This window comes from Nerophis lumbriciformis, linkage group LG21 (assembly GCF_033978685.3).
Source record: "Nerophis lumbriciformis linkage group LG21, RoL_Nlum_v2.1, whole genome shotgun sequence".
NCBI classification, from domain to species: Eukaryota; Metazoa; Chordata; class Actinopteri; order Syngnathiformes; family Syngnathidae; genus Nerophis; species Nerophis lumbriciformis.
This window is the reverse complement of record NC_084568.2, coordinates 13,823,916-13,838,861: the sequence shown is the minus strand read 5'-3', so window position 1 is coordinate 13,838,861 and position 14,946 is coordinate 13,823,916. Positions and strand designations below refer to the sequence as shown.

At 40.1% G+C, this 14,946-nt stretch overlaps 1 protein-coding gene across 4 annotated transcripts in view; it reads left to right on the top strand.

The window, feature by feature from the left end:
* Positions 1-9,012, top strand: part of LOC133621079 (uncharacterized) — a 79,015-nt gene extending 70,003 nt beyond the window's left edge. For 2 of the 4 annotated variants that reach the window (XM_061982909.2, XM_061982910.2), the window contains 3 exons: positions 3,314-3,414; positions 3,497-3,651; positions 4,724-9,012. In XM_061982909.2, the coding sequence (XP_061838893.1) occupies positions 3,314-3,414; positions 3,497-3,637 (242 nt within the window). In that variant the 3' untranslated portion in view covers positions 3,638-3,651; positions 4,724-9,012. Of the gene's footprint in view, positions 1-3,313; positions 3,415-3,496; positions 3,652-4,723 lie in introns of those variants that run through there. The other 2 variants (XR_009817599.2, XM_061982911.2) reach the window with 2 other exon arrangements.
* Positions 9,013-14,946: the final 5,934 nt, after the last annotated feature.

Genomic DNA, 14,946 nt, shown 5'->3' with positions numbered 1-14,946 from the left:
ACTTTTGACCACGACTGTATTACAATAATTGTGTTGAATTAAGAATCGATTCTAAATCGAGTCATCACCCCAAGAATCGGAATCAAATTGTTAAGTTCCCAAAGCCAAAGATTCCCAACTCTACTAATTACCCCACAATACAGTTTTACACAGAGCCGTACCTTTCCGGGATGTGGTTTGGGGCCCGGGGCAGGCTTGCAGGCAAGCACCAGGTCGGGCACAGCTCAGTGAAACTGTTCAGGAACTGCTCTCACTTGGGGCCGTGCACATTTTTGTGGTTGTGGAGGGAATGCTTTCATCATTCCTAAAATGGCAATAATAGAAAATACATCAGGTCCTTCATTCTTATAGGCGCCATGCCCTAATAATGTCTTGTCACCACTCCACAGAAAACTCTGTATGATGCAGAGCACTTCTACAACCACATCAATTAACGTATTAAATCAACAGCAAACAAAACTGAGCAGTACGGTGAAACTGGTTTTAGTCAACGCCCTTGGCCCGGTTGACTCAAATCGAGAGGTTGTCAACATAACCGAAACCAAAACTAGTCATTGCTTGCATATTTACTTGTGACTTTGTCCACCAACATGATGGGATGGGTGATAATAAAGTTAGTTATTATTTTGCCTACCGCAGTTTTTATACTTAGACTTAGACAAACTTTAATGATCCACAAGGGAAATTGTTCCACACAGTAGCTCAGTTACAAAGGATGGAAAGTGTAAGGATGGAAAGGATAATACAGGTATGAAGTAGACAAAAAATGTACCGTAGTAGCAATATAAAATACAACATATATGTAATATTTACATATTATGTATACAGTATATGATATATACTGATATATAATATTAATATATAATATTTTTATATATTATATACAATATATAACAATTGCCATGTACAATATTACAGTATATGTAACAGCTGCAGCATAAAATAGAGAGTAGATCCAGCAGAAAATATACATTATAAACAAAGAGAGCTACCTAACATAGAAGCAGTCAGGTAATAGACTGATATCATCTATTGCTGTATGGTGAGTGATTATACAACTGAATGGAGTGCGGAATGAAGGAGTTCTTGAATCGAACACTGTGGGAACGAAGCTGAAGGAGCCTGTTGGAGTATGAGCTCCGCTGTCCCTCAATTGTCTGGTGGAGTGGGTGGGCGGGATTGTCCATGATGGCGAGCAGTTTGTCCAGTGTCCTCCTATCCCTCACTGACACAAACGCCTTCAACTGCGTGCCAATAGTTTGGCCAGCTTTCCGGATCAGTTTGTCAAGGTATAAAAGAAAGTGCATCTCTATCCTCCTTCAAAACCGCAATAAAAGTTCACCTCCAGGCAGCTACAACCCTAAACTAACACCTTCCCCGGATTGTTAATAATCAAATGTAAACAATCAAATGCAGATACTTTTTCTTATGCCTTCTGATCTCTCTCTCTCTCTCTCTCTCTCTGCCCACTACTTGCTGTCCATATCCTACCAAGTCAGACCTACACTGTTCCAATATCCATTTCTCTGTTCTCAATTGTTGATGACTGATGATAACAACCAAACCTAACCGCCCCCGCCCCCCTCCACATCCCGGATTGTAAATAATGTAAATAATTCAATGTGATTATCTTGTGTGATGACTGTATTATGATGATAGTATATATCTGTATCATGAATCAATTTAAGTGGACCCTGACTTAAACAAGTTGAAAAACTTATTGGGGTGTTACCATTTAGTGGTCAATTGTACGGAATATGTACTTCACTGTGCAACCTACTAATAAAAGTCTCAATCAATCAATCAATCAAAATCCGGTTTAAATCCCTTTTGCTGGTGCTGCTCCCCCAACTAACCACTGCAAAGTACAGTGCACTGGCCACAACAGACTGATAAAATATCTCCAACAGCTTGCAGCACACATTAAAGGACCTGTAACATCCAGTCCAGTCCACTATGGACTGGACTCTCACAATATTATGTCAGACCCACTCGACATCCATTGCATTCGGTCTCCCCTAGAGAGGGGGGGGGAGGGGTTACCCACATATGCGGTCCTCTCCAAGGTTTCTCATAGTCATTGACATGGGGTGAGTTTTTCCTTGCCCTTATGTGGGCTTTGTACCGAGGATGTCGTTGTGGCTTGTGCAGCCCTTTGAGACACTTGTGATTTAGGGCTATATAAATAAACATTGATTGATTGATTGATAAGACATGTTTTTACTCTGTTTTTTTAATTTTTATTCTGTTTTCATACAACAATTAGGGATGTAATGATTACTGTTATAATGATTCACGCTGCTCGGCGATAATGAAGAAGTTAACAATACCCCGAAAATACTTTTTCTCCTCCAAACATATTGCTGGGTATTGTGGCCAAACAGCTCAATTTTTGTTTCATCTGACATCACATGGACAAAGATAAGACCTTCTGGAGAAAGTTCTGTGGTCAGATGAAACAAAAATTGAGCTGTTTGGCCACAATACCCAGCAATATGTTTGGAGGAGAAAAGGTGAGGCCTTTAAGCCCAGGAACACCAGCCTACCGTAAAGCATGGTGGTGGTAGTATTATGCTCAGGGCCTTTTTTGCTGCCAATGGAACTGGTGCTTTACAGAGAGTAAATGGGACAATGAAAAAGGAGGATTACCTCCAAATTCTTCAGGACAACCTAAAATCATCAGCCCGGAGGTTGGGTCTTGGGCGCAGTTGGGTTTTCAAACAGGACAATGACCCCAAACACATGCCAAAAGTGGTAAAGGAATGGCCAAATCAGGCTACAATTAAGGTTTTAGGTCCTGACTTAAACGTGTGGACAATGCTGAAGAAACAAGTCCATGTCAGGAAAAACAACAAATTTAGCTGATCTGCACCAATTTTGTCAAGAGGAGTGGTCAAAAATTCAAGCAGAAGCTTGTGGATGGCTACCAAAAGCACCTTATTGCAGTGAAACTTGCCAAGGGACATGTAAGCAAATATTAACATTGCTGTATGTATACTTTTGACCCAGCAGATTTGCTCACATTTTCAGTAGACCCATAATAAATTCATAAAAGAACCAAACTTCATGAATGTTTTTTGTGACCAACAAGTATGTGCTGCAATCACTCCATCACAAAAAAATAAGAGTTGTAGAAATTATTGGAAACTCAAGACAGCCATGACATTATGTTCTTCACAAGTGTATGTAAACTTTTGACCACGACTGTATCTCTGTAAAGGCATACTTTAAGGTGTACCAATTATTGTGACCAGTCATGATTCCATTCCCTCCCGGAGCGCCTTCACTAAAGTACCACACTGTAACTTCTCAGATGTACCAGTGGGGGTGGTGGAGGTGACCGTTTCCACTAGCAGTGACCCCCAACACCACGAGAGCCCCGACACCCCCAGCTCCCTCGCAGCTAGCCCCCCCGTGAGTGCATGAAAACATGCAAAGTAGACGACGAATAATGAGCATATCATTTGTTTAACTCTGTGATCTTGCTCATCCGCAGCCCACGGACAGCCAGGACGGAAAGGAAGGAGAAGACGAGGAGGAGGAGGGTGGCAGCGTGGAAGACAAAGTCGGAGATACCAGCAGAGAGCAGAGGAGAAAACGGCTCAACGATTTACTTTTGACCCTTCAGCATTCATAAGCTAACACACAGAGGCAAGTAGGGCATAATACACCGACTTAACACACAGTGCATATAAAGTCACTAAAACCTTTACTGCATGCATTTCCATTGAAAATGAACCAAATATTGTAAAAATAAAAAGCAACTTTTGCTTTTATTACAACTTTCGGTCTTGATGGGTTGGAAGTCTGACATCATTTGACATTATTGTCAACTATTTCTCTTCCAAAAGTTCTCAAAATGTGTCAGATCTCTTGTTCATGCCCCCCCCCCCCCTCCAAAAGACCCTCACAGATTTGTCACTGGCATAGTGTTGTCCTGATACCAATATATTGGTACCAGTACCAAAATTATTTTGATACTTTTCTAAATAAAGGGGACCACAAAAAATGGCATGATTGGCTTTATTTTAACAAAAAAATCTTAGGGTACATTAAACATGTGTTTATTATTGCAAGTTTGTCCTTAAATAAAATAGTGAACATACGTAACTAGACAACTTGTCTTTTAGTAGTAAGTAAACAAACAAAGGCTCCTAATTTAGTCTACTGACATATGCAGTAACATATTGTGTCATTTATCATACTATTATTTTGTCAACATTATTAAGGACAAGTGGTAGAAAATGAATTATTAATCTACTTGTTCATTTACTGTTAATATCTGCTTACTTTCTCTTTTAACATGTGCTATCTACACTTCTGTCTTATTCTTCTTTTGTTGGATTCTTTACATTAGTTTTGGATGATACCACAAATTTAGGTATCAATCTGATACCAAGTAGTTACAGGATCATACATTGGTCATATTCAAAGTTCTCATGTTGCAGGCATCAAATTCCAAATGAGCTAATATTTGAAAAAAAAAAACATTTTCCAGTTCGAACATTAAATATCTTATCTTTGCAGTCTATTCAATTGAATATAGGCTGAAAAGGATTTGCAAATCATTGTATTCTGTTTTTATTTACGATTTACACAAGGTGCCAACTTTACTGGTTTTGGGGTTTGTATATCTTGATACAGTTTTCAGCTCTAACCTTATATTTGCTGTACATAAAGTAAACTGATGTGTTGACAGTATTTCCACTCTGTGCGTTATTAGGTGTGAGCACTGACAGGAAAAGGGGACCAGTCCCCCGCCGGGACACATGTACAGGTGCTGTGTGGACATTGGGAGAGGATCAATTAAAATAAGCAAGAAAGACATCATCATGACACGCTGTGGCAGATGTTGAATCGAGCGTTTTTGAAGGATGAAACCATGGCAACACATCTTTTGTCCAGGCAGCCAAGGATGAAAGCGAGACAGAGAATGAGAGCGAGCGGATCACGGAAAAAACAGACCAGCTGAAAATGAATTTGCACTAAAGACACTAAAGACTGTGTGGAGGTTTAAAAGACACACTTCCACAAGCAAAGTGCGCGTAAAGACTGAGCCGAGTGAAACCTGGACGCTTATGAAGCGATAACTAGGTCAGAAAGGAAACTTCCAAAGTCACATTGCACCTTGAGGAAGGGGAAGAAGCTCTTCTATTTACTCTACCAGACAGCGAACACAACGCGGGGGTGTTTGGCGTCGCTGCAAAATAATTTTAAGAAAGATAATATTTTTGTTGTGCCGTCTTCTAAAGAACTCAATGAATACGAGGAATGTTGAACTATTTTCAGTATTGCTTCCTGAGGGTGAAACGTGTCTTTATTTCCATCAGATTGCCTTTGAGAATGTTTTATTGACAATCAGAATGTCCCAGGGCAGTGAGAAATGACAGGATGCGGTTCTAAGTACGGTGGTACCTCGGTTTTCATTAATAATCCGTCCCGAAAGGTCTGCCGAAACCCGAACCGTACAACAACCAACGCAATTATTTCCATAGGAAATAATATAAGTCCACCTAATAATGTGAAGACAAAACACATTTTATCAAAAATAATTACAGATTTACATGCAGAAAACAATGTGAAATACATACACTATATTGCCAAAAGTATTTGGCCACCTGCCTTGACTCACATATGAACTTGAAGTGCCATCCCATTCCTAACCCATAGGGTTGAATATGATGTCGGTCCACCTTTTGCAGCTATTACAGCTTCAACTCTTCTGGGAAGGCTGTCCACAAGGTTGTGGAGTGTGTTTATAGGAATTTTGGACCATTCTTCCAAAAGCGCATTGGTGAGGTCACACACTGATGTTGGTCCAGAAGGCCTGGCTTTCAGTCTCTGTTATAATTCATCCCAAAGATGTTCTGTCAGGTTCTGGTCAGGACTCTGTGCAGGCCAGTCAAGTTCATCCACACAAGACTCTGTCATCCACGTCTTTATGGACCTTGCTTTGTGCACTGGTGCACAGTCATGTTGGAAGAGGGAGGAGCCTGCTCCAAACTGTTCCCACAAGGTTGAAAGCATGGAATTGTCCAAAATGTTTTGGTATCCTGGAGCATTCAAAGTTCCTTTTACTGGAACTAAGGGGCCAAGCCCAACTCCTGAAAAACAACCCCACACCATAATTCCTCCTCCACCAAATTTCACACTCGGCACAATGCAGTCCGAAATGTACCGTTCTCCTCGCAACCTCCAAACTCAGACTCGTCCATCAGATTGCCAGATGGAAAAGCGTGATTCATCACTCCAGAGAAGGTGTCTCCACTGCTCTAGAGTCCAGTGGTGATGTGCTTTACACCACTGCATCCCACGCTTTGCATTGGACTTGATGATGTATGGCTTAGATGCAGCTGCTCGGCCATGAAAACCCATTCCATGAAGCTCTCTGCGTGCTGTACGTGGGCTAGTTGGAAGGTCACATGAAGTTTGAAGTTCTGTAGCAACTGACTGTGCAGGAAGTCAGCGACCTCTTTGCACTATGCGCTTCAGCATCCGCTGACCCCTCTCTGTCAGTTTACGTGGCCTACCACTTGGTGGCTGAGTTGCTGTTGTTCCCAAACTCTTCCATTTTCTTATAATAAAGCCAACAGTTGACTTTGGAATATTTAAGAGCGAGGAAATTTCACGACTGGATTTGTTGCACAGGTGGCATCCTATGACAGTTCCACGCTGGAAATCACTGAGAGCGGCGCATTCTTTCACAAATGTTTGTAGAAACAGTCTCCAGGCCTAAGTGCTTGATTTTATACACCTGTGGCCAGGCCAAGTGATTATTACACCTGATTCTCATAATTTGGATGGGTGGCCAAATACTTTTGGCAATGTAGTGTATATATATATGATCAAACCTTGGAAAGACCTGCGACCTTTGTGGGTCTTTTTATTGCCTTCAGAGATGACATCATGCAACAGAATGTTAATTTTAAAAGTGGTAAAAAATGGCCACAGAAGTTGTCAAGGAATTCATCTCAAAATTTGCGTTATCCAGTAGAGGTTGGAATCTTTGTGCACCTCACGATTCGATTACGATTACGACTCAGAAGATCCGATTCGATTAAAAATAGATTATTGATGCATCTTTAGTTTATGTATATTGATGCAGTTTTACATTTATTTTCGTTTCACTAAATAAGCGTTTATCACTTGCAACTTTAAAAAAAAAAATCAATGGAAGTAAAAAAACTGTTAAATTAATTCCCACATTTAATAAATTATTGAAAATGTGTGCAAAACTGGACCATAATTGTCAGATAGTAAAGGAGTTGGTGGGATCACTGCAGTCAGACACATTTTAGAACTGTCTGCATCATTTTATTTACAATAAATACATCGATTATCAATTATTGACGTTTACTAATCGATTCGATAATCTTCCATGTCTGAATTGCAATGCATCTAAAAATCAATTATTTCCCACACCTGGGACCCTTTTGTCCCCCATTGACTCCCTTTTATAACGGCCATTTTTCGATATACTGTAAACTTGTTATTTTATAACGCTTTTTCCACGAACACCAAATGAATCCAAGCATTTCCTTTTGAAATACGTGTAAATTCTATCAGAGGTGTAATTTGACCTCTTAACCGGAGATACTGCCAGAGTACCCTAGAGTACCATAAATTCATATTAGATGCATAGTTGCTTTGATCTGCCAACAACTTTGATGTCATAAAAAAGATGTTGGTGAGTTGGTAGTGACATGTAATGTGAATCTAATTTAGTGTGTAACTTTGCTGCCTCTTGGCCAGGACTCCCTTGAAAAAAAATGTTTTTTAATCTCAATGAGATTTGTTCCTGGTTAAATAAGGGTTAAAAAATGACAGTTGTATCAATGTGGCTACAATAATATTGTGACTGTATGATTATTGCATACTTTGTTTTTGCCATAACAAAATTGGGATTTATTTGACAAAAAGGGCTTAAAACAAAGAGATGGTCTGAAATGTATCGACCAATTTAAGAGTAGAATATAACAAATAACTATTTTGACCTATTTTTTAAACCTTTATGGCTGAAATCTGTTCAGGTCCCCGGGACCTGTAACATTCACCATATTTGGGGGCTCCCCAAGGGTTAATTGGATAAACAAACATTTCATTTAACATTAAGTTTATGGGAGAGTCTTATCACAGAGAGACGGGACCTCACTTTCGGATTTTGCTACGAGTTCTCATAGTGTTTCTCACCTTCTTTATTCGAGTGTTAGCACTTGCAACTGTTTTTTGGCCCTACGGTTGCTTCTTTTTTTGCTTGGTTGTACAATCACCGAGATGCTACGCGAACATATTAATCGTCAAAAAGCGGGGCGTACGAAAACAGAGGTACCACCGTAGAAATGCCATGCTGTCTCGTATCGATCAAAGCAATATCTCCTGTGATAAGGACTATTATTATCATTACATAGTACATACATACAGTACAGTATATCTTTGTCATGTTTTATTAAGTCGCCTTGGTGTTTATTTTAGTGTACAGATGCTTAGATAGGTCTTACTTTATAAGGGCATTTAATATCTAGTTTCATGTGAATGTACATAAAACAAACTACTACAGTATATACATAAGATATAATCATTATGCTTTTGTTTTTTACCGCTGACCAATACATTAGCTTTCATTAGACTGTGATTGTATACCTTTCGTTTTGTTTTTTAGACATGCATGTTTTTTATTGGTCAAACAATCAGTGCTTATAATTTCTAAGTAGCGTGGCTTTTTTTTAATTTTACGAATAACAAGCCAAGAAAGTGCAATTTTTTTCACTGTTTACATATCCTGCATATATTTTTCCTTCCCTTTCCTGATTATTGATTTTTATAGCAAAAAGGTACAACAATAACAACAAAGAGAGTTATTTATCTAGTTTGCATGACATGTATTACCTTTGCCTGCTGCCTCTCAATGCATCTGGAAAAAAACACACAATTGCCATAGAAAGTCAGCTTTTTTTTTTTTTTGCTTCTCTATCCAGTAATTATAATAAAAACATTTTATGTCTAAGAACTAAACCACGCTTGGCCAAGCAGTGCTGTGGAGTGTGTTGTCCTCCATAATGACCCACAATAGAGGACGTGTAATCATAGCTACAATGTGGGGGTGGGGGCTGAGGATGACTCGGGGGAATTATTCTCCTTTGGTTGCCTTCAAAAACAACCATGGCAGCTATTAATGGCGCTTCTAGAACAAGGGTCGGCGACCTTTACTGTCAAGAGACATTTTCCTCGCTTTTCCACTATAAGAAAAACAGTCGGAAGTAGTGTTGTCCTGATACCAATATTTTGGTACCAAAATGTATTTCAAAATAAAGGGGACAACAAAAAATGCCATTATTGGCTTTATTCTAACAGAAAATCTTATGATACATTAAACCAGGGGTGTCCAAAATGCAGCCCGTGCTAATTTTGCAAGTACAAACTGCATCAAATATTTTGTTACTTGACAAATGACACGAACGATAGTATTCAAGCTTTTTGTTGCTATTTTTGTAGGTATACACCTTAGTCTTAGTTTGGTACTTGATGGATGCTAATGTTGGGTCCAGAGTCGGGACCCGGGGTGGACCGCTCGCCTGTGCATCGGTTGGGGACATCTCTGCGCTGCTGACCCGTCTCCGCTCGAGATGGTCTCCTAATGGCCCCACTATGGACTGGACTCTCACTATTATGTTAGAATCCACTATGGACTGGACTTTCACAATATTATGTCAGACCCACTCGACGTCCATTGCATCCGGTCTCCCACATATGCGGTCCTCTCCAAGGTTTCTCATAGTCATTCACATCGACGTCCCATTGGGGTTGTGAGTTTTTCCTTGCCCTTATGTGGGCTCTGTACCGAGGATGTCGTTGTGGCTTGTGCAGCCCTTTGAGACACTTGTGATTTAGGGCTATATAAATAAACATTGATTGATTGAATGTTAGCATGCCAGCATTTTCCAGTAATATATTTTGGTACTTGACGCATTTTACAGTTATCATTTTACCAGGCTAACATTAGCGTGCTAGCTTTTTGAGCTAATTTAGAAGGTATACACCAGGGGTGTCAAACATACAGGTTTTATACGGCCCGCGGGATGAGTTTGCTAAGTATAAAAATGAGCCGAAATTTTCGAATGAAAGAAAAATGTGTCCACGAGATGTCGCAATAGCAATTATTTGTATCTTTGTAGATGATGCTACACATGTAAAAAAAAACACATAGTTAGTGCACCAGTCGAGGAAAATGAGCAAACTACATACCGTATTTTTCGGACTATAAGTCGCAGTTTTTTTCATAGTTTGGCAAGTTACTCAGGAGCGACTTGTGTGTGAAATTATTAACACATTACCGTAAAATATCAAATAATATTATTCAGCTCATTCACGTAAGAGACTAGACGTATAAGATTTCATGGGATTTAGTGATTAGGAGTGACAGATTGTTTGGTAAACGTATAGCATGTTCTATATGTTATAGTTATTTGAATGACTCTTACCATAATATGTTACGTTAACATACCAGGCACGTTCTCAGTTGGTTATTTATGCCTCATATAACGTACACTTATTCAGCCTGTTGTTCACTATTCTTTATTTATTTTAAATTGCCTTTTAAATGTCTATTCTTGGTGTTGGCTTTTATCAAATACATTTCCCCAAAAATGCGACTTATACTCCAGTGAGACTTATATTTGTTTTTTCCCTTCTTTATTATGCATTTTCGGCCGGTGCGACTTATACTCCGGAGTGACTTATACTCCGAAAAATACGGTAAATAACATCCTGTAATTTGACTTTGACATCATTTTTTTTATCCTGATAGATTGAAAATTAACACCAATGACTTTTATTTTGTCGATTATCACACACGACAAGAAGTCGCACAAGTGATAAGCATGACAGCTTGACAGCATGCTAGGATATAAATGTCAGACACAGACGATAGTTTAAAAGTCCAAAACGCAAGAATCAGTAAAATAATGACATTTAAATTATGTGCTGGGTAAGCAGCACTATTTCTCAGTCGGTGCATGGACACGTGTGTGACTATAACAGGAACAACTGTTTGCTTTGAATATTTTTGAATAATAATTGCAAATATACAGACAGTTTTTAGTTGGTTTAAAGGCCTACTGAAACCCACTACTACCGACCACGCAGTCTGATAGTTTATATAATCAATGATGAAATCTTAACATTGCAACACATGCCAATATGGCCGGGTTAGTTTACTAAAGTGCAATTTTACATTTTGCGCAAAATATCCTGCTGAAAACGTCTCGGTATGATGACGTCAGCGCGTGACGTCGCAGATTGTAGAGGACATTTTGAGACAGCATGGTGGCCAGCTATTAAGTCATCTGTTTTCATCGCAAAATTCCACAGTATTCTGGACATCTGTGATAGTGAATCTTTTGCAATTTGTTCATCGAACAAAGGAGACAGCAAAGAAGAAAGCTGTAGGTGGGAAGCGGTGTATTGCGGCCGACTTCAGCAACACAAACACGGCCGGTGTTTCATTGTTTACATTCCCGAAAGATGACAGTCAAGCTTTATCATTGGCCTGTGGAGAACTGGGACAACAGAGAGTCTTACCAGGAGGACTTTGAGTTGGATACGCAGACGCGGTATCGTGAGTACGCATGCAGCTGCGGCTTCCAAACATTTGATCGCTTGCCCGTACGTGCGTGCCGCTATGTGCATGTCACGTACGTAACTTTGGGGACTTTGGGGAAATATGTGTGCTGTATGAACTTTGGGGAGGTGAACGGTACTTTGGGCTGTGGGATTGAGTGTGTTGTGCAGGTGTTTGAGTTGTATTGGCGGGTTATATGGACGGGAGGGGGGAGGTGTTTGTTATGCAGGATTAATTTGTGGCATATTAAATATAAGCCTGGTTGTGTTGTGGCTAATAGAGTATATACAGGTAAAAGCCAGTAAATTAGAATATTTTGAAAAACTTGATTTATTTCAGTAATTGCATTCAAAAGGTGTAACTTGAACATTATATTTATTCATTGCACATAGACTGATGCATTCAAATGTTTATTTCATTTAATTTTGATGATTTGAAGTGGCAACAAATGAAAATCCAAAATTCCGTGTGTCACAAAATTAGAATATTACTTAAGGCTAATACAAAAAAGGGATTTTTAGAAATGTTGGCCAACTGAAAAGTATGAAAATGAAAAATATGAGCATGTACAATACTCAATACTTGGTTGGAGCTCCTTTTGCCTCAATTACTGCGTTAATGCGGCGTGGCATGGAGTCGATGAGTTTCTGGCACTGCTCAGGTGTTATGAGAGCCCAGGTTGCTCTGATAGTGGCCTTCAACTCTTCTGCGTTTTTGGGTCTGGCATTCTACATCTTCCTTTTCACAATACCCCACAGATTTTCTATGGGGCTAAGGTCAGGGGAGTTGGCGGGCCAATTTAGAACAGAAATACCATGGTCGGTAAACCAGGCACGGGTAGATTTTGCGCTGTGTGCAGGCGCCAAGTCCTGTTGGAACTTGAAATCTCCATCTCCATAGAGCAGGTCAGCAGCAGGAAGCATGAAGTGCTCTAAAACTTGCTGGTAGGCGGCTGCGTTGACCCTGGATCTCAGGAAACAGAGTGGACCGACACCAGCAGATGACATGGCACCCCAAACCATCACCCAACCATGCAAATTTTGCATTTCCTTTGGAAATCGAGGTCCCAGAGTCTGGAGGAAGACAGGAGAGGCACAGGATCCACGTTGCCTGAAGTCTAGTGTAAAGTTTCCACCATCAGTGATGGTTTGGGGTGCCATGTCATCTGCTGGTGTCGGTCCACTCTGTTTCCTGAGATCCAGGGTCAACGCAGCCGTCTACCAGCAAGTTTTAGAGCACTTCATGCTTCCTGCTGCTGACCTGCTCTATGGAGATGGAGATTTCAAGTTCCAACAGGACTTGGCGCCTGCACAAAGCGCAAAATCTACCCGTGCCTGGTTTACGGACCATGGTATTTCTGTTCTAAATTGGCCCGCCAACTACCCTGACCTTAGCCCCATAGAAAATCTGTGGGGTATTGTGAAAAGGAAGATGCAGAATGCCAGACCCAAAAACGCAGAAGAGTTGAAGGCCACTATCAGAGCAACCTGGGCTCTCATAACACCTGAGCAGTGCCAGAAAATCATCGACTCCATGCCACGCCGCATTAACGCAGTACTTGAGGCAAAAGGAGCTCCAACCAAGTATTGAGTATTGTACATGCTCATATTTTTCATTTTCATACTTTTCAGTTGGCCAACATTTCTAAAAATCCTTTTTTTGTATTAGCCTTAAGTAATATTCTAATTTTGTGACACATGGAATTTTGGATTTTCATTTGTTGCCACTTCAAATCATCAAAATTAAATGAAATAAACATTTGAATGCATCAGTCTGTGTGCAATGAATAAATATAATGTACAAGTTACACCTTTTGAATGCAATTACTGAAATAAATCAAGTTTTTCAAAATATTCTAATTTACTGGCTTTTACCTGTATATGTCTGTGTTTATTTACTGTTTTAGTCATTCCCAGCTGAATATCAGGTCCCACCCGCCTCTCACAGCTTCTTCCCTATCTGAATCGCTCCCACTGCCCTATAGTCCTTCACTCTCACTTTCCTCATCCACGAATCTTTCATGCTCGCTCAAATTAATGGGGAAATCGTCGCTTTCTCGGTCCGAATCGCTCTCGCTGCTGGTGGCCATGATTGTAAACAATGTGCGGATGTGAGGAGCTCCACAACCTGTGACGTCACGCTACTCGTCTGCTACTTCCGGTACAGGCAAGGCTTTTTTATCAGCGATCAAAAGTTGCAAACTTTATCGTCGATGTTCTCTACTAAATCCTTTCAGCAAAAATATGGCAATATCGCGAAATGATCAAGTATGACACATAGAATGGACCTGCTATCCCCGTTTAAATAAGAAAATCGCATTTCAGTAGGCCTTTAAAATTGTACTTAAATTACATGAAGTACTACGTATAACCTTTGAATTAGGAGTATTGAAAGTTGTCTGTCTATCTGTGTTGGCCCTGTGATGAGGTGGCGACTTGTCCAGGGTGTACACCGCCTTCCGCCCGAATGCAGCCGAGACTGGCTCCAGCGCCCCACGCAACCCCGAAAGGGACAAGCGGTAGAAAATGGATGGATGGATGGAGTTGACTGATGAACGTTATCACATCATTTATTCAGAAAGTATAAATAACGACAAAAACAACAACATTATGATTTGTACATTTTTCAGAATGTGCTTGTTCTATTTTTAAACAAAGAAAACAATCTGAAGTTGTCTTTATTTTCAAGTTCTCGTGCCGTGATTTTTTGAGTAGATTTTTCTCCATGTGGCCCCCGATCGAAAATGAGTTTGACACCCCTGGTATACACTGTCATGACCTGTCATGTTTGATTTTGAATTTGTGTTTTTTTTTCCCATGTTTAACGCTTAGTTCCTGTTGTGCGCTCTTATTTTGTACTTTTCACTTCCTGTTTTCTCCTGCAGCACCTTGACGTTACTTGCCGGCACACCGATTCCGTGTATATAATCAAGACTATTTCAGTTCTGCTGGCTGGTGTTGGGTCAATGCCATTTATTCACGCACCTTCCTCTTGAACTCCTCAATATATTCCCAGAGAAATCACATCGTAGTTTTGGTTGGGACATTCTGTCAAGCTCGGGTCGCATGTTAACGATTGTCAGTCTGGATTTTCAGCACGAAGGAGAAGATAGGCGACAGGCGATAGTTTGCAGGTATTAAGAGATTTACTCAGAGACAAAACAAACAAACAAAAGATGAGCATCGAAGTGAAGGGATGCTAGACAACACCAAAATAAACAGAATGCTGGATGACAGCAAAGACTAACGAGTGACAAACTCAATATCAGCCATGACAGGTCATGACATACACCTCAGTGTCATATACAGGTAAAAGCCAGTAAATTAGAA